This window comes from Eulemur rufifrons, chromosome 6 (genome assembly GCF_041146395.1).
Source record: "Eulemur rufifrons isolate Redbay chromosome 6, OSU_ERuf_1, whole genome shotgun sequence".
NCBI lineage: Eukaryota > Metazoa > Chordata > Mammalia > Primates > Lemuridae > Eulemur > Eulemur rufifrons.
Genome location: NC_090988.1, coordinates 101,972,771 through 101,997,660, shown reverse-complemented (window position 1 = coordinate 101,997,660; position 24,890 = coordinate 101,972,771). Strand labels below are relative to the sequence as shown.

The following is a 24,890-nucleotide window of genomic DNA, read 5'->3' as shown; positions in this document are numbered from 1 at the left end:
GGTTCTCCGCGGACTTCGGGGACCAGAACCGGCCGCCGAGAGGGCAGGTGGGGTGAAGGGGAGCCAACGGGTGGAGGAGCCCTGAACGAGAGGACCGGGGGTCCCTGGACCGAGGAGCTCCCGGTCCCCGGGACACAACAGGACCAGCTGGGAATGAAAGGTCCGCGCCTTCACGAGCACGCGGGCGCCCCGGCGCGGTCTGCACCCGCTTCCCGGGCAGCCGCGGCGCCGCGACGCCGGAGCGAGGCAGGGCGCGTCCCCGCGCGCCTCTCCTAGCGCGCCCCCGTGCCCGCGGCGGCTCATTCATCCGCGGCGCGGCACGCCGTTGCCATGGACACGTGATGCGGGCGGGGGCGGGGGGAGGCCCCGGGTGACGTCTGCGTTCGTCGTAGCTGGTCTCCCGCGGCCTCCCAGTTCTTGCCTATTTTGGAAGAGAGCCGCGTCCCTTCTGCTGATGCGCGCGCGCTGGCGCCTTTTTAAGGCAACCGGTGGAGTGGCGGCTCCGCCAGAGCCCAGGAGCTGCCCCCGCCCCCGGCCGCCAGCCCGCGCCGGGCCCGGGCCCTGGCCCAGGGAGCCCCCGGCGCCGCACGCCCTATCCTCCACCCCCCTAGCGCCCACCACCCACCATGGGGACCCTTCAGCCGTGGAGAAAGGAGGTCCTACCCTTGGCCCTCGCCCCGTCCCTCTCTCCTTCCAACCGCTGAGACGCTTCTGTACAAATCTTGCAAGGACACAAGATGCAGGCCCAGCGCAGCTGGGATCCTCTCTGGACAAGGCCACGGAGTGAAACGCCAGGTGAGGACTTCACTGCCCTCGGGGCACGCTGGGACTCACACCTCCTTCCGCCCTCTGCCTTACTCTTCCCCTTGGGCTCAGCCTGGAGCCAAGTTAAGATCCCAGGAAAGCCCCTTACCAGTTGCCCCAAGCCTCTCCTTAAACTGAAAGGGAAACTGAGGCCCAGAGAAGAGTAGTGATTGACTAGTCACATGGCATGTTCCTGAAGAACACGGACCAGAACCCAGGGATGCTGAACTCCCGGCCAGAGGTCTGGCCTCGTTCCTGCACGTTGAGTGTAACAGGCGCAGAGTGCAGCTTCTGGCCCCTGCCCTGCACCCTGCAGAGGAGCTGGACAACTCTGCCTGGCGCCAGCTGCCTCTTCCTCCCCAGCACCGTCCAGGCCTAGGTGGGCTTTCCGGACAAGCTCTGGATCCCACGGACTCCATGACCAACCAATCAGGTTGCTGCTTGCAAATGTCTGCTCCCAATGAAGGCTCCTGCAGCCCACCAGCTCCCTGGGACTTCCTGGAGCCAAACCTTTGCCAGACTGCCTGGGAGTGCCACTCCGTGTCTGGGTGGAAGCGCGGGCTGCTGCGCTCCAGCAGGGCTCTCCGGAGCCATGTGGACCCAGCCCTTTGGACCCCTGCCTGGTCCTGTTGACACCTGCGCTCTCTCTGCAGCACCCACTGGAGGTGTTTGACCAGGACCTGCCGAGGACGGCTGTGAAGTACCTGACCGTTCCTAAGGAGCTCTGTGGATTCCAGACATCTCTGCACCCCTATTCGGGACCTAGGTTGGGGGTCCAGAGATGGATCCAATCCAGCCCAGCACATGCAGGCTCTGAGTCTAGGAAAGGAGGGAGGCTCACACTCTGAAACAGTTAGCCCTGGAGCCTTGAATGACATTTCCAAGGAGGATCCGTTCCCAGGGCCAAGGCTTTAATGCACAAAAGGGGAAACTGAGGTAGCCCTTGGAAAGATATAATTTGTCAAAGCCACACAGGAAGTCAGCGTGTTATTGAGCCTAGGACCTAGACCCCTGCCTCCTGGCCCAGGCTCTTTCTGTGCAGCTCGATCCCACAGGCCAGCCCTCGGGAGGCGCACAAAGCCGCTGCTCTGTGAGCCCAGGACCTGGTTCAGGGTCCACCTCAGCCACGTGTGGGCCATGTCACTAGGGCCACGCCATTCTCTGCACTAGCAGAATGCAGAGATGGTCTGTAAGGGTCCCCCACTCCGACTGTAAGTCTGGGATTTTCTGAAATTGAATGTTTTGGCCAGGCTGTGGCGTCCCTGTGTGGCCAGCTGTGGGACCTGCTGAGAGGGTCGTCTTCCTCCCACCAGTCTGGAGCTAAGGATTGCTAGAGACAGTAGTTGCTTCAGCCACAGGCTGTGTGGACCGCTCTGAAGATGACCTGGGGTCTGTTGTGTGCACCTTGGAACCCCCCGGAGCCCCCCAACGGTGAGTCCTTTGGTGTAGTCACACCGAGTTATGAGGATGGGCCCTGAGGGGTTGGCTGTGAAGGAAAGTACTTGCTTCCCTGTGTCCACACAGGCCAGGTCTCCAGGGGCCCAGGGTGACCCCGCACATCCAGGGCCAAAGACTTGGTCCTCTGGGATAGGCCCACTCGGACCCCAGCACCAGGCAAATGGGCTCATCCTCACCTGACGGGGGGTCTCAGGGTTGCAGAGGGTTCAACTTCCAAAGCCCAAGAGTCACAGGGCCAGGTGAGACCTGGGCCCAGAGATGCTCAGAGAAGGGAGGACCCTTTGAGGCCATTTTGCAGATAGAGAAACTGAGGCCCACAGAGGGGAAGGGGCTTGCATAACACCCTGGTGGGCTGGTGCCAGAGCCAGGACCATCATCCACGTCTTCCGATCCTCCTGTCCCAGACTCTCCCCGGCGTCAAACATAATCCGCTGACGTCTAGACTGAGCTGAACCCTGACTCCAGGCAGAAGGCTCCTCAGCCACCCCCTGTCTGGGCCGGGTGATTCAGGAGTTTTCCCTTCAACCGGATGGTCCTTTCCACTAAGGCTTCCTGGTGTCCCTCCCCCACCTGCCCAGAGCTTGTCCCTTCCCTGTTCCAGAAGCTGCTCCATCAGGCCACAGCTGCCACTCTCCCCTTCTCGCCACAGCTCAACCAACTCCCTGGGGTTCCAGCAGTCCCGGGTAGACAACATCATTCTCCCTGCTCTTGGCGTCTCTTCTCCCCTGCACCCAGGGCTTCCCGTCTGTCGCTGGCCCAGCCCCAGGCCTCCTGCTTGCCTCTGGTCACCTGAGCCTTAAACCTTATCAGTCTTTCCCGGGGTCCCATGGACCGTCCCCTGCAGACTGCCTCTCTGCTGGCCCAGGGCCGGTGGGAACAGTCATAGCCCAGACGTCACAGGGCTGCTGGGGGGTTTCCTGAGCTCATGCACCTGTTGGGTACACAAGGTGCAGGTCAGCGTTGCATCTGTTACGCCTGTGGCTGGCACGTTCCGAGGTGTGCTGAGATATAACACAGACAGGCTTGGCGCTGGAGCCCGCCGTGGCCTAGGCACCTGTGGGGAGAGGCAAGAATGGAGGCACCGGCCAGGATGCGTTTCGGGTAATGGGAAGTGAGGGAGCCATGAGGGTTTTAAGCGAGGGAAGAACATGGGCAAGGTGGCTTCTAGAAACATGCAAGGGGAGCTCGGTTGCTGAGCACTGGATGGGTGTGTTGGACGCAGCCAGGGTGCTTGTCCCCCGTCATGGTGAGCAGTGTGGCAGCCAGCAGAGGCCCTGGGAAGGGGCACCCCGGGACCCCTAGCCAGAGCCCTCAGGGCCACTGTGAGCACCCCTCGACTTCCCAGGCCCCACTGTCATCTTTGTCCTTCTAGTCGGAGCTGCTGCAGCCCCCAGCCTGGCCTACTGCGGCTGGCACTGTCGGACCCAGCCCGGACCAAAGCTGCTGAAGCCAGTGGGTGCCCAAGCTGCTCCCGCACCCGCGGTGCCAGGGCACGTGCTGCCTCCTGAGCCAGCCCCTGCCTTCTCTGCGCAGCCTGCTCAAACTTCTATCTTTCATAAAGTTACAGTAATGAGTAACATCCACCATTCGACATTTATTGTGCTCCTTTTGTGCACTGGGCATATTCTAAGGGCTTTACCTATTTAACTCCTTTAATTCTCACATCAGCCCCTTGAAGGAGGTGCAATTGTTCTCCTCACATCTCTATTTAACAGATGGGTAAACTGAGGCACAAAGGTTAAGTCACTTAACTGACCAGTGTCACAAAGTCGGTCCATGAGGGAGACAGGACTTGGCCCAGAGCCTCCTCCGAGCCACCACCCTCTCCTGCCTCTCCCTCCTCAGGCCCCTGCCACCTCTCCACGCAGACGCAGACGTGTCTGCCCCCCGCCTCCTGGTGGCTGCCCTGCCGGTGTCTGAAGATGCCTCCGCCCCTTTCAGCCTTCTCTGCTCTGAGTAAAACACCTCCATTCCTTCCGGCTTATCTAAACGTCTTACAGATATGTACAGAGCGTCTTATGACACCGTGCTGAACAGTCAGCGGGGAGCAAAGCAGATAGGGTCCCTGCCCTGGCGTCTGCAGTCTTGTAAGGGAGCGACAATAACCAATTAATCACTAAAATAAAGGATAAAGTTGCTCATGCGTCAAAGGCTAACAGAGGCACAGGTGCCTCGAACCTATAACTGAGGGTTTGAGCTAATTGGGACGGTCAGGGAAGGCTTTCTGGAGGAGGCGACATTTGAGCTGAGCTTTCAGGGAAAGATGGGATGAAGTGAGCGAAGGGGAGAGGCAGTGGCGCCCCAGGAGGGGACAGCATGTGCGAAGGCACCGTGGAAGCCGGGGGAATGGCGGGGCCAGGGACTGGAAGGCAGTACGTGTAGCTGGAGGGGGGCACACAGGAGGCCAGATGGGCACCAGAGCCAGAGCTGGGGGAGTCTGGGCCACAGCCCTGGAGCCACGTCCTGTGGCTGCCCTCACTGCGCCTCCCCCCGCACCTGGTGCCACGGCCTCAGCCACAGCAGCTTCTTTTATAGCCACCTGGCACCATGTGGGGTCTTGTTATGGGGTCCTCTGTCCACCCACCCACCCAGCACGGCCTAGTCAGCTGTGACCTGCCGCCAGCAGCTCAGCGCAAACGCACCTCCCCAGGCTGGGCCAGCCTCACCTCGCTCCCCAGACACCCTGCGTGCCTCCCTCACGATGACGGGGTCCCACCCCAGTGGCTGGATGGAGTTCCCACTTTCTCCCCAGCCTGGAGGCTCCGTGGGGCCAAGCCTGGCCTGAGTTTGTCACTGCTGCATCACCTCAGAGGCTGGCCCAAACTCGGGCCTCGGGTGTCTGTCGTGCCAATGACTTACACGCCTGAGCCCTGCTCGGTGCCACAGCCGCGCTGGGCGCTGGGAATGCGGAGACCAGACGTGGGTGCTGGTGGCGGAGATGGCCCAGGAAGCAAGCGGGGACAGTGCAGGGTCACAAGGGCAGTGCTGAGGAAGCACAGGGGCTGGGGACACTGCGGCGGGGTGGGGGCGATTTGCCAGACCAGCCATCGGGCCAGAGGGCAAGGAGGGATTCACCAAATGGGGAGGACTCCAAGAGTGGAGGGTCTGTCTCCCCTGTGCCCCCCAGCTCCTCAAAGGCAAGGTCTATGTCCTACACTCCTGGCTCTCCATGGCACTTGGAGGAGCGTGGGGTCCCTGCTCTGCATTTGAAAAGTGGTTTTAGTGGATTCTTCCCTCCTTGGAATATGACAGGTCTGACACGCTGGTCATTGCAGTCCTTGTGTCTCAGCCCTGCCTTCAGGCCTTGGCCCAGAAAAGCTTCACCTTTTCCCACCCAGGCTCTCTGCTCTCCCTGTCGCACCCTCCGTGGTCCGGTGTCCCTCGCCTCCCCGGTGGGCTCGCTCACCCTGCTCCGACCATCTCAGTGCATGGGTGCCAGCCTGCACCTCCCTACACGAGATTTGTTGATTTCATAACCATAAATAGATAAGCTGTTCTGAATGCTTCTATGTGCCGTAGAATTGATGAAGTGATAGCATAATGAAAAGGCCTGAGGAGAAAGACAACAGCCTGCCATGATGCAACCAAGAACACAGCCGTTGCATAAACCAGCTCAGCTTGGGGGCCCATTTGCACCGCACAGACTGGTCAGCCACAGACACTGGCGAGGCACTTAGGAGTCTGTTAAGAAACATTTTCATGTTTTCAAAGCCAACAATTTAAAACAAAATTCTAGTAAAAAATACAAGGGAGTAGAAGTCAGGAACCCTGGGCTCTAATTCTGAATTTATTTCATTCTAGCTGTGTGACCCTGGGCAAGTTACTCAACCTCTCTGAGAAGATATGTAGAGGTTCTTCCCTTTGGTTACAATGGAGACTTCAGGAGCCCCAGGATCCTACAATACCCTCAATTTCCTCCCATAAGGAAATTTCTTCTGACAATACCTTAATCACTAAGCATGGGACCCTCCCTTGCTAAAATGCAGGACTGGGGTTGGGATAGGGATGGAATGGGGTACCCTGCCTCTTCATTGCCGGTTCCAACTCATGTTGCTATGGGAACAGGATGTGGAGCATCACTCCTACCTGGGGAGGCTACATCTGCACAGCCACAAAGGGGGCTGGCAGCCAGTAAGGAGCCAGACCCGTAAGGCTTCCTACCTCTCCTGCCTTAGGGTGTGCGGGAGCACTGCGGCTCCGTGGCACTGGGCATAGCAAAAGAAGTTGAAATGACAGCTTGGTAGGCCTCGGGCCCAGAGAGCTTTCTGGGCAAGAAAGAGAGAGAAACAGGTGGCGATATTCTTAGTGTGAACCGACCCACTACTCTAAGGGTCAGTTAGTAAATATTTCAGGCTTTGTGAGCCATACGCCTCTGTTGCAACTACTCACCTCCGTCGTTGTAGTGTGAAAACAGCTGTAGACAATAAGTAAACCAATGGATATAGCTGTGTTCTAATAAAACTTTATTTACAAAAAGCAGCAGCAGGCCAGATTGGGCATGCAGGCCAAAGTTTGTAGATCCTTGCCCTACCATGTGGTACAAGAGAACAAGCCTGGGTTGGGATGCAGGCGCCGGGCTTAAGGCTCAGCATTTGCCAGTGACTTGCTATGTGACTTTGATTAAGTCATTGTCCATCTCCGAGCCTCAGTTTCCCCATAAATGAGCATAATACTATCAGTCAGATCTGGCACGAGGATGTGATTAATAGGTCAGAGCGGATCTGAAGTCTTTTCATCCCTCTCCTCCATCACTTTGAGGGGAGCTACACCCACCGGCCACCCCCGCCCCACCCGGCCCTGCCCTTGCCTGCTCAGGGTGGCAGCAGCTGCCAGAGGGGGAAGCGTTTCTCTAGAGCCAGATTCTTGGTCTGTCACTCCAGCCTCAGCCCATGACCCCATTTCTGTAGCAAGACAAGCACAGGAGGGGTGAGGAATCTTCCTTTTCCCCACCCAGTCACTTGGCAGGAGGCTGCAGTTCCCTGGAGAGAGCGATGTGGCTGCACTGGCTGGTGGCCAGGCTTCGGAGGAGGCCTTTGAGACCCGGGCTGGTACTAGAGTTAGGAAAGGTGGGCTTCAGTGCTCCTCTAGAACATTCACCCTGTGGCCACAAGTCAAGTGGCCACAGCTGTGGGCCAGTGGTGACTTGCACCTCCACCAGTTGCGTCAATAGATCTTTCTTGAGCCATCGTGTGCACCTGTCCGTTCTGACCACTGCTGGGAGCTTGCATCCTTTGGCATATTGGCATCTCCTCTGAAGCCCCATCAAGTGATTCATTCATTCACGCTCTCCACCTCTTCTCTCTCTCTCTCCCCCCCCCACCACCTTCCCATCCTCCCTCTTTGTCTTTCTCATAGACACATTTGTCCAGAGCAAGACAAGAAGATGAGACACTTTGACAACTTTGACAGCTGTCAGGATCCTTGCTCCAAATCTCCAGAAAAGCAGCCAGGAGTCTCCATGCTGTTCTGAAGAAGCAGATTCCCCGACCCCCCTCCAGTTCCTTTTCAGGGGGTCATCCTCCTCAAAATCTCTGGAAAAGATACATCTCCCCTTCTCCGATTAGAAGTTGAGGGGTGATGTCCCCTCAGGTCCCCAATAAAACTATGCAAGGCAGAGGCAAAGGATTTCACAGCCTGTTCTTGTGATAAAAAGCCTTTTTCGGAAAAAATAATACAGAAAGGAATCAGCCAATCCCTCCTCGATGCCATCACTTCTTCTTGGTGATTTTTCGGGGAAGGAGTGGGTGGGTTGCCATGGCAACAGATGCGAGCTCATCTCAGTAAAGAAGGGACCTTGATATTTTTTTCTCTCTCATTCTCTCAGTTGTGTGTGTGTGTGTGCATGTGCGTGCTACGCATGCCTGTGCCCACACCAGGAATTTTTTTTTTTAGAACTAAAGAAAGCCCTTCTCTCAGCTCCCCAAATATGGAGCGATGGAAAACCACTTACTCCTGCAAGCCAGGAACGATTCAGGTTGATTCAAAAGAAAAGGGAGAGGTCATGTGGGGCTCCTCTCCTTCATGTTTTTACTAGAGATTGCATGCAACAGAGAGAACTTTGCAAATGGTTGGGGGCCATCGGCTGGAAAGAGCAGAAGAGGCTGGGTGGAGAGAGGTGAGCAAGGGATAGATGGTGCAAGACCCTAACAAGTGGCATCAGAGAGGGCAACAGAAGGTCTGCGGAGCCCAGGGGAGCATGCACATCCACACACACCACCAGACGCTGAGACAGAAAGGCCCAGAGCAGACTCAGGTATGGACACACACACATACACACACACACAGGCACACAGAAAGTTGTAGACATAAATATATACAGGCACAAACATAGAACTACACACAACACAGGAAGTTGGAGACTTATTTTTACAAAGACAGGCATAGACACAGACATAGGCAAACACATAGATACACAGGATATTGGCACACATCTACAAAATCACATGCAGACAGATACACAGATATAGACATACAAACACATTCAGGCAGACACAGAGATATACAAACACAGTCACAGTCAAATGAACAGACACACACACACACACACACACACACGCACAGTCTGGCTCCCTTCCTCCAATTGCCCAAGCATCCCCAAGCAGTGTGTGGCTGGAGTGCTGCGTGCCCACCCAGCAGGGCATGGGAGCCTTCTGCTCCCCTATTCCTTCTACGCACTCACCCCAAAACCCCTCTCCCAATTCATTCCATTGCCCACTTTCCCACAGCCAACAGGCTCTGATGCCCGCCCCCCCCATCTCAGGCTTTTAATTCTTAGTTGGTTCTGCTGCTGCCGCTGCTGCCGCTTGGGGGAGAGAGTGGGGTGACTCAGCCAGGCCAGGATGACTCACACTGCCAGTATTTTTAGCAGCGGCCAGGAGCTCTCTAGCGTGCCAGCCGCCCCCCTCCTCCTGCTTGCTATTTCGGAACCGTCACTGGTGATATAAATAGCTCCTCTCCCACAGCCTGAAGCTGCTGCCAAGCTATTTTTGGTTCTGCAGAGTTAAAAATAGCTCCACGGAGGTGGGAGGCAACGGGAGTGGGAGCTGGCCTAGGGAGAGGAGACATTGGGGCATACAGAGCTTCTCAACTTGAATCAGAGTGGGCGAACTAGGATGAGCCCTTCTATACCCCTCCTTGTCTATTTCTAGATCCTTCTCTTCCAAAGTGCCTTCCCCCCAGTCCATTCTTCTGGAAAAATCCAGGGGTTCTTTCCTTGAGCCCAGTTGTCCTCCCTCACTTACTTCACTCCTAGAGCCCAGGAATCATGGCCCCCAAACCCCTCTCCATATTTATCCTCAGAAAAGAGGGGGACAGCCGGGGGGGTGCTCATCCCGAGGTCTGTGTAGACCCAAGCCCTACTCTGATGTCCCAGGCAAACCATAGCAGATCTGACTTCCATGGTGATTGTTTCAGAACCATGGACAGCGCCCTAGTCTTTCACTGTGGAATCTGCTCAGCTCGCTGGAGACCAGCTGGACCCAGCCAATAGACACCTCTTATTGTGGAGAGACACCAAGAATGTCTCCCAGCCAGAGCCTAAAGCATCAATGGGTGAAGAAAACAGGAACACTTCCCCGGATTGTCATATGGGAAGCGGGTCCAAAGATCAAGGGATGTTCAAATGGAAGCTTCAGAGAGGGTTGGCTGGTAGATCAGAGGTAAGGTAGAGAGGAAAGAAGCAACAGAGACCTACATCCTGGAGGAGCTATCTCTCTGTCAGCCAGGACAATAGGGTCAGGGACATTGACAAACACACGCACACCATTCCCTCCATCTCAGTTGTGACACTGACCACAGGGTGGTTTATGTGGATGACCCCAACCTCCGTAAAAATGGTATAAGCCATCGGGATCGGGTCTCCACAGCCATGTACGCTCTCCTAAGACACCCTTCTCCTCCCATTCTGCCTCTCTTACTACCACCTTGCCCCATGAGAAGTAGGGAGTTCTCTGACCCCAAACTTTCCTTCTTGGTGTCACAGTTCATCTCCACCCTTCCTGTGTGACTTTCTACAGTCAGGCCAATCCCCCTCCCCCAATTTTCGAGTGGCCTCATTTCCAGCTCCTCAAGTGATTTTGCTCACACCCTCCTCCAGCAAATGAGATTTTGGACTAGAACGTTCCCTAGCTCCTTCCTGCCTTCCTTTGTGGGATCCTGGGGTAAGAGCAGCGCCTCCTCGCCCCTGTGCAGAGCAATCACATGTGCTGAAAAGAGAGCAAAGAAAGGGGGAGCTAGGACAAAGGCGACAGGACGTGGGGACACACCTGTCAGGAAAGAGTGAGCAGAGACAAGATAGAAGAGGAGCCTCTGCGGCGGGGGGCGGCAGCGGGGTGGACTACCGCGGGCAACGAGGCGGAGAAGGGACGGGAGGCGGGTGGAGGAGGGGAGCCCCAGCTCCGCGGGCGGGGGGAGGTGTGGGGCGGGCCTGGCGGGGCCAGGGGTCCCAGGCAGGTGCGGGGTCGCGGGGAGGGGGGGTCCGGCGCGCCCTCCTCCGCCGCGCTCGCCCGGCTTCCCCGCGCCGCAGGGCGGGGTCCCCGCGCGCAGCCAGGCAGCCGGGCCCGCCCGCGCGCCGAGGATTCCTGCCCTAATATGGAGCTGGGATTCCCCGGCGCCCCCGCCCCCGGCCCGGGAGACGTGCCGCAGCGGAGCGGGGGCGCTCGCTGTGGGGGCCGCCAACCGGGCGAGGGGGGAGGGATGCGAAAGTGCAGAGCCGGGTCCTCACTTGCCCTGGGCCTCTGCCTCAGTTTCCCCTGTCAGTGGCTAAGCTTAATTAGTTGAGGGGGAAACGAAGAATCACTATCACTGCAGACTCAGCCTTGGTGTTGGTGTCCCTCCTCTTGGCCGGGGGAAAACAGGACCAGTGCCAGGTTTAGCTGGTCCCTCTCCCACCTGACCCCCTTCCCACCCCACGTAACCCCCCCTGGTAAATCGCCAAGGCACGGCTTTGGGAAGGGGAAAGGGGGAAGGGGGAAGGGGGAAGGGACTTGTTCTTTGAAAACGGCCAAGGGGATTCCAGATTGAGTCGCCCCCAGAGAGGACCCCCAGCTGTGACCTATCCCACAGAGGCCAAAGAAACTCCTTCCCTGCATGTGAACGTGACCTTCGTCTGGCAAACAGCAAGGGGGGTGTGCAGGCGACCCCGCTCTTCCCCATCTCAGAAGGACCAAGGTCAGTTCCGGCGCCTCTCTGCCCGCCACAGCCTCGCCAGGGGCTTCAGACCGCCCCGTCCCTTGCCCCGGCCGAACGTGCTCGGACGCCCGGGTCCCTGCACTGTGCCGGGCTATCCCTGCGCCGCGCCTTTCTCCGCCCAGCTCCCGCCGCCTAGGCCCCTCCGCAGCCTCCCTGCTCCCCTCCCCCGCCCTCCCGCTCTCACTCTACGTCACGGGATGACGTCGGCAGCCGGGGAGGGAGGAGGAGCCCCCAGCCGGCGGCTCCCGCTGCAGCTCGCTTGGCCCAGCCTCCCGCTCTCCCGCCCCCCCGTCTCGAGAACGAGCCCCCCACGCGCGCCAGGGACTATATAAGGCGGAACGAGGCAGGCGAGGGGGCAGCGCATCCGAGCGGAGCTCAGCAGAGGACAGAGAGCCCGAGCGAGCGACGGGGAAGCAGCAAGCCGCCGGGGCGTCGGGACGGGAGCGCAGGTGTCCGGGCGCCCGCGCTGGGCTCTGCGGCGCCAGGCATGTACCGCTCCACCAAGGGCGCCTCCAAGGCGCGCCGCGACCAGATCAACGCCGAGATCCGCAACCTCAAGGAGCTGCTGCCGCTGGCTGAGGCCGACAAGGTCCGGCTGTCCTACCTGCACATCATGAGCCTCGCCTGCATCTACACTCGCAAGGGCGTCTTCTTCGCTGGAGGTGAGCGAGCTGGGCTACCGGAGACCGAGCCGGCGGGCGCCGGGGACGGCGGAGCCCGGGGAGCCCGCCGAGCCTGCCGTAGGTCCGGCAGCGTGCTGGCGAGTGGGGAGACGGGACTCGGGGTTCAGGACTCCCACTTTTCCTCCCAGCCCTGTCCGGATCTCGCCTCAGTTCTGGGTGAAGGTTGGAGAGCCTGGGGGTTCCCTAACGCCAGGTCTGTGGGAGGAGAGAGCCGGGACAGAATGGTCTCGGTCCCCGCCAGCGCAGAGGCGCCCGGGGGGCCGGGCAGGGAAGCCCGGGAAGTTGCAGGAATGGAGCCGCCGGAGCCTGGGAAGGGGCAGCCTCTGTTCGCGGCGCCGAACCGGCTTTTCTGCCGCCTTCGGAGCGCTGTCCGCGGTGCTGACGGCTCTGTCCGCGGTGCTGAGCCCGCGCTCCGCTTGCGAGCTCTGTCCGCGGTGCTGAAACCCAGGCCCGCGGAGGCTCCGGCCGGCTTAGAAGTCCAAGGGCTCGCTGGCTGTGCAGATCCGGCAACAGGTTCCCCGGCCACGAGCAGCGGGTCAACAGGTGTTTGCAGAGGCAGGTCCATGAGGAATTCCTCTGGATTCTCTGCAACTCAGACCGCGCCTCACTCATTTCTACTGTGCCTCCCGTCTCACTCCTGACTCACTGCATCTTCCCGCCCTACAGGTACTCCTCTGGAGGGCCCCACGGGGCTTCTCTCGGCCGAAGAGCTTGAGGACATCGTGGCAGCACTACCTGGATTTCTGCTTGTGTTCACAGCTGAGGGGAAGCTGCTGTACCTGTCTGAGAGTGTGAGCGAGCACCTGGGCCACTCCATGGTGAGTCCTGGGGGTCCTCTCAGCTCAGGCTGGACACAGGTGCGGCAAAATGAGCTTTCCGCTCCTGAGACAATGAGTTACTACGGAGGGAGGGGTTACACCTGTAAGGTGCCATAGGCCGAAGACTGGCTCTTGCTGTTGTCACTAACAGTCATCTCCCCTTTTCCTTCCTCCAGGTGGACCTCGTTGCCCAGGGTGACAGTATCTATGACATCATTGACCCAGCTGACCACCTTACTGTGCGCCAGCAACTCGCCCTGCCCTCTGCCCTGGACACTGGTAAGGGCTTCCTTCTCCCTCCTCAGCCCGGGCTCCCTCCCACCGCCCTGCTCCTGCCCATTCACCGTCTCGCTCAGCCACCCCTCCTCTTACCAGTTTTTCTCTTCACTCATCTAGATCGCCTCTTCCGCTGTCGCTTCAACACCTCCAAGTCCCTCAGGCGCCAGAGCGCAGGCAACAAACTGGTGCTTATTCGAGGCCGATTCCATGCTCACCCACCTGGGGCCTACTGGGCAGGAAACCCCGTGTTCACAGCTTTCTGTGCCCCACTGGAGCCAAGACCCCGCCCTGGCCCTGGCCCTGGCCCCGGCCCTGGCCCTGCCTCACTCTTCCTGGCCATGTTCCAGAGCCGTCATGCTAAGGACCTGGTCCTCCTGGATGTCTCTGAGAGGTAAGCACAGAGTGTTCAGACCCCAGGAGGAAGGCAGGCCAGAGATGAGGGGACCCTAGATTCTGGAGTCAGGGTAGGGAGGATGGGATTTAGGGGGGCAGAGGATCTGGGAGGGAGTGAGATGCATGGGTATCAAGCAGAGAAAACAGAAAGCTGACCTCACCCTTTCCACCTTCCCAGTGTCCTAATCTACCTGGGCTTTGAGCGCAGTGAACTGCTCTGTAAATCATGGTATGGACTGCTGCACCCCGAGGACCTGGCCCACGCTTCTGCTCAACACTACCGCCTGTGTGAGTGTCCAGAGAGGCTGGGGACAAGACAGGCAGTTGGGAAAGGGCATGGGAGATGAGACCAAGAATGGGCTGTGGTCAAGATTGACTTTGGGAAGATATTAGAGGCCAAGAGTTTTGGATGCTGTAGGGTGACCATTAGGGTGAGGCATTAAGGTGAGACTAGGATCTGAACTGGGGGACTCTGAGTGGTGAGGTCAAGGTAGGGAGCTGAGTGGTGCAGGGTAGGGTAGTCAGAGGAGAGGATGTCATGGCTACCTCAATTCAGTGGAGAGGTGAGCAAGGGGGGCTTTAGGTGGTGTTGCCTGATGGGCGTCCTAACCCTGCATCTCTTTTCTCCCCAGTGGCTGAGAGTGGAGATATTCAGGCAGAGATGGTGGTGAGACTGCAGGCCAAGCCTGGAGGCTGGGCATGGATTTACTGCCTGTTATACTCAGAAAGTCCAGAGGGCCCCATTACTGCTAATAACTACCCAATCAGGTGAGCTGCAAGGCAGGGGCCAGTGGGGGCAGCTGATGTTGGCATGGAGAAGACACAGATCAGGGAACTGCTCTGGGAATGGACATCAAACCCTTACCAGCTGCCCCTTCTCTTCTCTCCAGTGACACGGAAGCCTGGAGCCTCCGCCAGCAGCTAAACTCTGAAGACACTCAGGCAGCGTATGTCCTGGGCACCCCGACCATGCTGCCCTCATTCCCTGAGAACGTTCTCTCCCAGGAGCAGTGCTCCAGTGCTAACCCACTCTTCACCCCAGCGCTGGGGGCTCCCAGAAGCACCAGTTTCCCCAGCGCTCCTGAACTGGGCATTGTCTCAGCATCAGAAGAGATTCCTCGACCCCCCAAACAGATCGACTTCAGTTACCTGACATTCCCTTCTGGGCCTGAGCCTTCTCTGCAAGCAGACCTGAGCAAGGATCTCGTGTGCACCCCACCCTACACGCCCCACCAGCCAGGAGGCTGCACCTTCCTCTTCAGCCTCCATGAGCCCTTCCAGACCCACTTGCCCACCCCATCCAGCTCTCTTCAAGAACAGCTGACTGCAAGCACGGTGACCTTCTCTGATCAGTTGACGCCCAGCAGTGCCACCTTCCCAGATCCACTAACTAGCCCACTGCAAGGCCATTTGACCGAAACCTCGGCCAGAAGCTATGAAGACCAGCTGACTCCCTGCACCTCCACCTTCCCAGACCAGCTGCTTCCCAGCACTGCCACCTTCCCAGAGCCTCTGGGGAGCCCTGCTCGTGAGCAGCTGACTCCTCCCAGCACAGCTTTCCAAGCACACCTGAACAGCCCCAGCCAAACTTTCCCAGAGCAACTGAGCCCCAATCCCACCAAGACTTACTTCGCCCAGGAGGGATGCAGTTTTCTCTATGAGAAGTTGCCCCCAAGTCCTAGCAGCCCTGGTAATGGGGACTGCACACTCTTGGCCCTAGCCCAGCTCCGAGGCCCCCTCTCCGTGGACGTCCCCCTGGTACCCGAAGGCCTGCTCACACCTGAGGCCTCTCCAGTCAAGCAGAGTTTCTTCCACTACTCTGAGAAGGAGCAGAATGAGATAGACCGTCTCATCCGGCAGATTAGCCAGTTGGCTCAGGGCATGGACAGGCCCTTCTCAGCTGAGGCTGGCACTGGCGGGCTGGAGCCACTTGGAGGTCTGGAGCCCCTGGACTCCAACCTGTCCCTGCCGGGGGCTGGCCCCCCTGTGCTCAGCCTGGACCTGAAGCCCTGGAAGTGCCAGGAGCTGGACTTTCTGGCTGACCCTGACAACATGTTCCTGGAGGAGACGCCCGTGGAAGACATCTTCATGGATCTCTCTACCCCAGACCCCAATGAGGAGTGGGGTTCGGGGGATCCTGAGGCAGAGGGCCCAGGAGGGCCCCCATCGCCTTGCAACAACCTGTCCCCAGAAGACCACAGCTTCCTGGAGGACCTGGCCACATACGAAACCGCCTTTGAGACAGGTGTCTCAGCATTCCCCTACGATGGGTTTACTGATGAGTTGCATCAACTCCAGAGCCAAGTTCAAGACAGCTTCCATGAAGGTGAGTCCAGCCAAAATGTCTAAGAACTCAAGTCCCTGTCCTGCCAGTTTGCTGCTGGGTGGGATTAGGTGAATAAGTTCCCCTCTCTGTACTTTAGTTTTATTAAGGGGATGACATTACCTCCTGCCAAGGGTAGCAGTGAGGATAAAAAAAAAAACCTAACAGGACATTTTTGGACAAGTAGACTTGGCGAGGTTGGGCACATGGGATACAGTGTTAGAGAGTCCTTGAGTAAAGGCGTATGTTTCTTAACTCTGCGAGGGACCTAGATCAGTCTTCTCCACCTCATTTTACAAATGAGACAGTCAAGGTCCCAGAGTTGAAGAAACTTTCCTCAGGTCACACCACAAACCAGCGGAAGAGGGATTAGAGCCCTACGCAGCATTCTTTCCCCTAAGGGGATACAGAGCAAGAGTCTACAGAGGTGGAGGAAGGGAAGGGGATGGGCGGCCCCTGGCTCCATGGCAGCAGCTCCCTGTCCTTCCAAAGCTACAGCCGCAGTTTCACTCCATCCCTGCAGATTCCCCCCTTACCTGCCGAGCCTCTGGGGATCATCGGTCAGGGGGCCAACATATTTGAAGCCCATGCTATGTGCCAGCACCGCACCACATTCTCAGTCCAAAGACCCCCTGTCCCAACAGGCCTAACTGACCACCCCCCCCCCTCTCTCTGCAGATGGAAGTGGAGGGGAACCAACGTTTTGAATAAGTCTGTGACTTAACGTCGTCAAGTATGGCATATTGTCATCAAGACGTGGAGCCGCTCTCCACCCCCCCAGGACCGTTGGGGGGATTCTGGGGGCCAGAGGGGGATATATCTGATTCCCAGGCCCTGCAAGATTGGGGGGGGGAGGTGGGAGGGCAAGGGAGGGGAGCTTCTTTTTAAAATCAAGAGACTTCGAGCGATCCCAGTTTCCATTTCAATCTGTATTCACTCGTAGTGAGTTTCCTTGAATGGGATTTCAAGCGGAGAATGGGGGAGTCACACTTCCCCGCCGCCTGCCCCACTGGCCTGGGCCGGTTCTCCCCTCCTAGGGGCCAAGCGTCCCCTGGGCCTTGGTGGGGGAAAGGCAGGACCCACCCGGGCCAGCCTGTGCCCTGAGGGGCTCTCGACATCCACGTAGAATTCTCTACACACCAGTAACGGGATTTCAATTCCGATGGACTCTGCCGCCCCGGCGGCCCTTCCTGTGACTTTTGCGCCCCGCGCCTGGGGTGGGGGGCGCGAAGAGACGCTACGTTCCTTTCCGATGGAGGAAGGCAGACCTGCCGTCACACGTGTGCTTGCACGAGTGCGTGTACCTGGTGCGGGACTCACCCGGCCACCAGACCGCCTGGACCTGCCCAGACGGCCACCTCGTGGTGCTGCGGTGACTTTGTAGCCAACTTTATAATAAAGTCCAGTTTGCCTTTTTGGTACCCCGGTGTCATGCACTGCTGTGAAAAGGAAAGGGCGGGGATGGAGAAAGTCGGGTGGCTTAGACGGGAGCCCGGGGGGCAGGAGGTAAAAGCTGGCCTGTCCCCAGCCCTGGCTTTCTTCCTTCACTCATGTGTTCATTGTCTCAACATCTGCATGTCAGTGTGCGGCCCTTGCCGTGCTGGAAACTGGAGCGTTTGGAGCTGAAATAGAAGCTGTCTCGTCCTCAAGGTGCTTGGCATCCAGGGCTAGAGGACACTGGAGTCCCCTCCCTGCATCCAGTGTGGGAGGGAAGAGAAGGCCTGGGCTGGACAAGAGGGTTCATCTTGGCGTTGGTCCTGGACGTGGGTTTGAAGCTTCTGGACATGAGTTCTTTCTTTGCCTGGTCCTGCAGGGAAGAAACCCCCCGGGGGCGGTGGGTCTTCCCACTGGAAATGGCAGCCACCTCTGCTGTCCTCGCACAGGGCTTTCAGCAGACAAACACCCTACTTCCCTTACTCCCTGCAGCAAAGCCCCTGGGCAGGTGTATTAGTCCATTTCACTGATGAGGAAGCTGGGAATCACAGGTGAAGTGACTCACTCCGCAGCGAGGGCACAGGTGGGCAACATACCCGCGTCGTCTGCCTTCCAGACCTGGGCTGTTTTCTCTGCTCCCAAAGCCAGTGAACAACCATCACAAATCATCCCAGATTCCCAGGAAGGGCAGGTTGTTCTGGACCACGGGCCTCTCCCTGAAGTGTGGGGTGAGGAACCCCCTCCTTTGGGCCCCTGCAGGCCTGAGAGGTGGAGCTGAGCAGAATATAACTTAGTGGTCAAGAAAAAAAAAAGAGTTTCCAAAAATGCTGTTTTCCTCCAAGCTTGAGGGCCCAACAGCCATGGGGGAATGAAAACGAGAAGACAGAAAGGCCTGGATTCAAATCTCACCTCCACCAATTATTTGTTGAGTGGGACCTGAGTCTGTTTTTCACGGGTGACGTGAAAGGAAAAAAATGTCACTAATTTCTTCAAGATGCTGTTAAGACTTGATAGGGCCCCTTAATACGTTGAGAAGCACAGAATAGACTTAAATAAGCTGAATCAGAAGGCAATGGTGACCTCCAAGGCTTAGAGGAAGTTTCTTTCTCAAGGAAAGGAAGGAAACTCCAGGCCCCAATCTTTCCCCAGAGAAATACAGGGGCTGGATTCCAGGAGCTGAGAGCACAAACCCTGAGAAACCCCCTAAACCTCCTTTCACACCAAATCCTCCAGCTCTGGGGCCGTTCACTTCAGAGGGCCCCACAGGAAGGAAGACGCTCCCAGGGCCCCGCCACCCTTTTCCACCTTGGATGGGTCCTTGGGCAGACCAGAAGGCTGGAGTCTTGTCCTCTGCCTTCCTTACGCCTCTGTCCCCCAACTTGGGCAACAGAACTGGACTGCCAGGGGTCTGCTGAGACCCCGTCTCAGCCCTGCTCCTCTCCTAGCACCGGGCACAGTGCTGGCACACAGCAGGCACGCGAAACATGTTTCACTGAGAGGGCCGTTTCTGAAGATCAGTCCAAGGGTCTGAGAAGTCATCAGTTTCTACCACAAAAGTTCCTAAGTTCAGAGGGAATGTGAAGTGACCACGAACTCAAGACACACACTGAGGCCCCATCTGAAAGCCCTGGTGGTCATCAAGGACAAGGCAAGTCTGAGGACGTCCATCGCAGCCCAGCGGGGCCTAAGGAACCCTAACGACGCAGTACAGCGTGGTATTCGAGGAAATCTGAAGAAAGCACGGACTTCAGTTAGCAATAATGTATCAACATGGGCTCACTCATTGTGACAAGTGTACCATACAAGCGTAAGATGTTAGTAACAGGGAAACTGGGTGTGGGGTGTCCGGGAACTCCGTACTATCTTCACAACTCTGCTCTAAGCCTAAATTTACTCTAAAATAAAGTTTCTTTGAAAAGGAAAAATAAAAACAAATTTAAAAGCAAAACAATAAAGTGTGAGAAAAAAACATCTTCCTGGTATTGGTGGCGGTGGGAGGTGATGGTAGAGTGTGTGTGTCTGGAAGAGAAGACACCCCGACATGCAGAACTAGAGATCCGGTCCGCGTGGCCCGGTGCAGACTTGGCCCCCAACATTGGAAGAGCCAATGGCGCCCCCTGCTGGACAAAGAAATACTTGCTGCTGTTCCTCTCACAGGCACAGTCCCTGTGGCTCAGCGCATCCATACTGTATCTTAGAACAGGTGGGGAAACTGAGGCCCAGGGAGAGGAAAGGACTTGCCCAATGGCATGGCTGAAGCGGCTGCAGAAGCCAGGTCTGACTCTGAGCCAGTGCCCTTGCCACCAACGCTGGATCGCTGTCCTGGGAGGAACCAAGGTGTGAGAGAGGGCTCAAGTTTTGGCATCATGAAGACTGAGCTCAAGTCCTGGCTCTGCCACCTCATTTTTCCTTGTGACAAATATTTATTACCTACGTGCGCCAGGGGCTTTTCTAGGGGCTGGGAGAACCTGAGCAAGAAAGACAAGGTCCCTGGCCTCACAGAGCTTACACTCCAGCTGTGGGGACACAGAAAAGTAGGATAATGGTGGCGAGTGTGTGCAGCGGCAGAGCGACCCGGGAGGGCTCCCATTTAGAGTGGGTGTCAGAAAGCCCTTCTGTGGAGGTGACATTGAGCTAAGACCCGAAAGATGAGAAAGATGAGGGTGTCAGGACGGGGAAAGACTCGGCCGTTCAAGGACGAGAGAGGAAGCTCGCGTGGCTGGATCAGGGCAAGCGGAGGAGGCGTGGTGGGGAGCAGGAGGGTGACCTGGGCCTTCGGACCGTGCTAAGAAACGTAGGTTTTACTCCACGTGCAAGAGGAATCTGCTGAGGGGATTCACGCAAGAGAATAACGTGATAGGATTCACATTTTTAAGCCACCCACTGACAGCTGTGTGGACGGCTGGACGAGGCAGGAGTGGAAGTAGAGAGACCACTTAGCTTCTGCAGCGGCCCAGGCAAGAGGGGTAGAGGACTCTCACCAGAGTGCTCTCAACAGGCACAGGCGGGGTAAGTGCCTGGATTTGGAGCGCTTCAGAGAGAACTGGCAGGATTTGATAATGGATTTAAAGTGTGGGTGAGAAAAAGAGAGGAGTCTTGTGTTTCTGATTTTAGTGAATGAAGAGTTGCTATTTATGTGAATGGAAAAAACTGGCTGGGGGCAGTGGCTCGTGCCTGTAGTCCCAGCAATTTGTGGGGCTGAGGCAGGAGGATCGCTAGAGCCTGGGAGTATAAGGTCGCAGTGAGCTATGATGATGCCACTGCACTCTAGCTTGAGCAACACAGTGAGACCCTGTCTCAAAAAAAAAAAAATAATAAAAATAAAAAAATAAAGAAACAAATGTCTGCAGAGAACATAAAACTGTAAGAGTGATAAATCAGGCTTGTAAAAGAACCAATAGAACTTACAGAAATGAAAAATATGAAAACTTGGCCGGGCGCGGTGGCTCACGCCTGTAATCCTAGCACTCTGGGAGGCCGAGGTGGGCGGATCGTTTGAGCTCAGGAGTTCGAGACCAGCCTGAGCAAGAGCGAGACCCCATCTCTACTAAAAAATAGAAAGAAATTATATGGACAGCTAAAAATATATATAGAAAAAATTAGCCGGGCATGGTGGCGCATGCCTGTAGTCCCAGCTACTCGGGAGGCTGAGGCAGTAGGATCGCTTGAGCCCAGGAGTCTGAGGTTGCTGTGAGCTAGGCTGACGCCACGGCACTCACTCTAGCCCGGGCAACAGAGTGAGACTCTGTCTCAAAAAAAATAAAATAAAAAAAAAAAAAAAGAAAAGAAAAATATGAAAACTGAAATTTGAAACTCAATCAGAAAATGGAAAATTGAAAGAGCCAGCAATACTTAGCGTCATATCAAACCTTTTTTTTGTTTTTTTTTTTCAAAGACAAGGTCTTGTTCTGTTGCCCAGGCTGGAGTGCAGTGGTGTGATCACAGTTTACTGCAGCCTTGAACTCCTGGGCTCAAGTGGTGCTCCTGCCTTAGCTCCCCCAAGGTGCTGGGATTACAGGCATGAGCCACCGCACCCAGCCCAGATGTCTTTTTTTTTTTTTTTTGCCAAGACTGTAAAACATTTGTACATTGTCTGCACACCAACTGCCTGTGATCGGGATATTTTACTGTATCACAGGCTACCATAATCTATAATAGGCCAAGCTGTAGTGAAAATACACAATTCAAAATGTTTTTTAAAAATTTCAGTTATTTGAGCACCGTGAAGGAAAGAAAATAATACTATTGATATAATGAAAAGATACAGTGAAAAATCAGTATCTGAAGAAAAAATTGTTGACATACACTGCATATGGAGTATCATTGTGTCATACATGGTGGCGGCTGCTTAATTGTGATAATTTATTATACCATGTTTCACTGTGATAAGTAAAAAATTGAATAAGTTGCTAAATTCATATTGCCAGAGACATCACAGATCTGTGGAAACAACAAAAACTAAATGAACCAAAATTCCAGAGAGGGAAGAGCCCTTAATCTATGAGCTGATGAGCATCTTCTTCCCTGGGGACATTTTCCTGCCAGGTGCAGCTGGTTGGGCTTAGTCCAGGCAGGAATCTACTGGAAGAGAGCTTCTGGGTGGCCATGAGGGGCTAGTGCAACGGATTGGAAACTAGATGAGCCCCTACATGCGTGGCCTCTTTTCCCCATGGAAGATTTGCTAAATTCTGGAATGCTGCAGGAGACTGGGAGGCTGAGGGGAAAGCTAAAAGGCGACTAGAATCTCACTTAGTTTGTGGTGCCAAGGGAGAGAGTCCTCAAGAGGAAGAGAGCCTGCCACAAGCTCATGGCCAGCCTCCCCTTCAAGATATTGGCCACATTTCAAACTTGCATGGAGAGGAATGCTAAGCTCAAAACTTCTGAAAGGCAGAACTGAATTCCCACAGCCTTTCTGAGCTGAAGAGAGGCCTTCCAAGCTCTTGGTCAAAGCCCAGGAGGGCTATGGCAGGGAATAGGGACAAACAAGAGGTGGGTTGAGTCTTAATAAAATTGCAGCACACCCTGACTCAACTCAATCCTTGGATGAAGACACTCGCCCCATCTACCTAACATGGGAAGGGAGAATCTCTCTGAAGCTACTGTGGTTCCTTTATTTACAAAGTCCAATATACAGCCAAAATGTAGAAGAAACTGGGAGAATAAGGAAAATGTAACCAACAATCAAGCGAAAACAAACAAAAAAACAGATCCAGAGTTGATCCTGATACCAAAATTATAAAACAAGGAGTAGAAAATAACTGTGATTAGTGTTTTAAAATATAGAGAAAAAGATGAACAAATAGGTAAGATTGAAAATATTTTTTAAAAGATGGGCAAATGGATCAAAAAAGAATTTCAACAAAGAATCAGAATCTATAAAAATGAGCCAAACAGACATCATTCCAGAACTGAAGAATATAATATCTAAAATTAAGAGTTCATTGGCTGTGTTTAACAGCAGACTAAACACAGAAGATAGTGAGCGCAACTGAAAATATTCAAATATGCAAATATGCTCTGAACAGAGCACATGGAATTGGTGAGATACAGTCAAAAGGTCTAACATACATGTAATTGGAGAACAGAAGAAGAGACAGAATAGGGCAGAAGTAATATTTTAAGAATGGCTGAGAATTTTCCAAAAATAATCAAAAACATCAACCCAGAGGTGCAAGAATCTCAGCCAACCCTAAGCAAAATAAGAACAGAGAAAACCACACTTAGGTACATCATGGTCAAACTGCTGAAAGCTAATGATAAAGAAAAAACCTTAAATGCAATCACAGGAAAAAGACACACTATCTTCAAAGGAACGATAATAAGAATGACGGCTAACTTTCCCACCAAAACTGCTGAAGTCAGAAGATGTCAGAAGACATATTTTGAAAGAACTGCCAACCTACGGAATTCTATACCCAATGAAACTATCCTTCAAAAGTGGAAGTTTGTTTTTTTTTTTTTTTTTTTTTTTTTTTTGAGACAGAGTCTCACTCTGTTGCCAGGGCTAGAGTGCCGTGGTGTCAGCCTAGCTCACAGCAACCTCAGACTCCTGGGCCCAAGCGATCCTCCTGCCTCAGCCTCCCGAGTAGCTGGGACTACAGGCATGCGCCACCATGTCCGGCTAATTTTTTCTATATATATTTTTAGCTGTCCAGCTAATTTCTTTCTCTCTCTTTTTTTTTTTTTTTGTAGAGATGGGGTCTCGCTCTTGCTCAGGCTGGTCTCAAACTCCTGAGCTCAAACAATCCACCCGCCTTGGCCTCCCAGAGTGCTAGGATTACAGGCGTGAGCCACCGTGCCCAGCCTCAAAAGTGGAAGTTTAAATAAAGATATTTTGAGACAAAAACAAGTTGAGATAATTTGTCACCAACAGATCTTCACTATAAGAAATACTACAAGAAATTCTCCAGGATGAAGGAAGATAATACGAAATGGAAATGTAGTACTGATGAAAGAAATGAAAAGCACCAGAAAAGGTAACTATGTGGGGAAATATTTTAAAATTAACTATTTAAATCAGTAATAACTCAGTTTGTCCTCCTCCCATCTATCCTCTGTGCCAATGGTGCCACGTTATCTATTTCTATCTGTGTTATGAAGCCCACAAGAATTAAAACACATGACGTCAGCACAAGGCAGGAGATGGGTAAGTGAAATTGAACTATTCTAAGTTTCTTTCATTGTTTGGGAAGTGGTAAAACATAAGATATATTTAGTAAATTAAGGATGTATTCTGAAATCTTGTGTAACCACTAAAAAAGAAAATAAAGCCTGGGCACAGTGGCTCACGCCTGTAATCCTAGCTCATTGGGAGGCCAGGATGAGAGGATCACTTGAGTCTGAGGGCTCAAGACCACCCTGGGCAACATAGCTAGATCTCATCTCTACAAAAAATTCAAAAATTAGTCAGGTGTGGTGGCATGTGCCTGTAACCCTAGCTACTCAGGAGGCTGAGACAAGAGGATCGCCTGAGCCCAGGAGTGCCAGGCTGGATGACAGAGTGAAACCCTGTCTCAATAAAACAAAAACAAACAAAAAATAGAATATGACAGTATATAGAATACGACCATAATTTGTTTTTCAAAAAGCATTATATATAAGTATACACACAAAGATTTTAAAAAAGAGTAGAAATACACCCATATATATATATTTTATTTTAATTTTTTTTAACAGACAGGGTCTCTCTCTGTTGCCCAGGACGGAGTGCATGATGCAATCACAGCTCACTGCTACCTCGAACTCTAGGTCTCAAGAGAGCCTCCCAAAGCACTAAGATAACAGGCATGAGCCACCACGCCTGGCCAACACCATAATGTTGGCAAGAGTCCCATCTGGGTAGTGGGATTACATAACGTTTTTATTTTCTTATATGTGTTTTTCTATGCCTTCCAAATTTTTTCAGTGGAAAATGAAGTGTCTAGCACCTAACAGATGCTCAGTAAATGCAAACCCCTTTCTCCCTCAACACCTCCTCCCTTCTCTGAAAGGACAAGAATTCTTCACATT

General features: G+C 54.6%; 1 protein-coding gene across 2 annotated transcripts; it reads left to right on the top strand.

Moving 5' to 3' along the window:
* The first annotated feature begins 11,775 nt into the window (after positions 1 to 11,775).
* Positions 11,776 to 17,368, top strand: NPAS4 (neuronal PAS domain protein 4). 2 transcript variants are annotated; one of them, XM_069470363.1, is made up of 8 exons: positions 11,805 to 12,113; positions 12,801 to 12,952; positions 13,129 to 13,231; positions 13,349 to 13,622; positions 13,803 to 13,912; positions 14,257 to 14,392; positions 14,515 to 15,950; positions 16,626 to 17,368. In XM_069470363.1, exons 1-8 carry the CDS (start codon positions 11,939 to 11,941, stop codon positions 16,652 to 16,654), a joined length of 2,415 nt encoding a protein of 804 aa, XP_069326464.1. In that variant the 5' UTR covers positions 11,805 to 11,938; the 3' UTR covers positions 16,655 to 17,368. The 2 variants fall into 2 exon arrangements, with proteins under 2 accessions (XP_069326465.1, XP_069326464.1); XM_069470364.1 differs by lacking the exon at positions 13,803 to 13,912 and having other exon boundaries at positions 11,776 to 12,113; positions 16,626 to 17,367.
* The last annotated feature ends 7,522 nt before the right edge of the window (positions 17,369 to 24,890 follow it).

What these genes read in the sequence shown, in the direction of transcription:
- NPAS4 (XM_069470363.1), top strand. Translation starts at nt 11,939, where the DNA reads ATGTACCGCTCCACCAAGGGCGCCTCCAAGGCGCGCCGCGACCAGATC. An exon ending in GGGCGTCTTCTTCGCTGGAG is followed by an intron (nt 12,114 to 12,800) that starts GTGAGCGAGCTG and finishes CCCGCCCTACAG; the next exon opens with GTACTCCTCTGGAGGGCCCC. An exon ending in AGCACCTGGGCCACTCCATG is followed by an intron (nt 12,953 to 13,128) that starts GTGAGTCCTGGG and finishes TCCTTCCTCCAG; the next exon opens with GTGGACCTCGTTGCCCAGGG.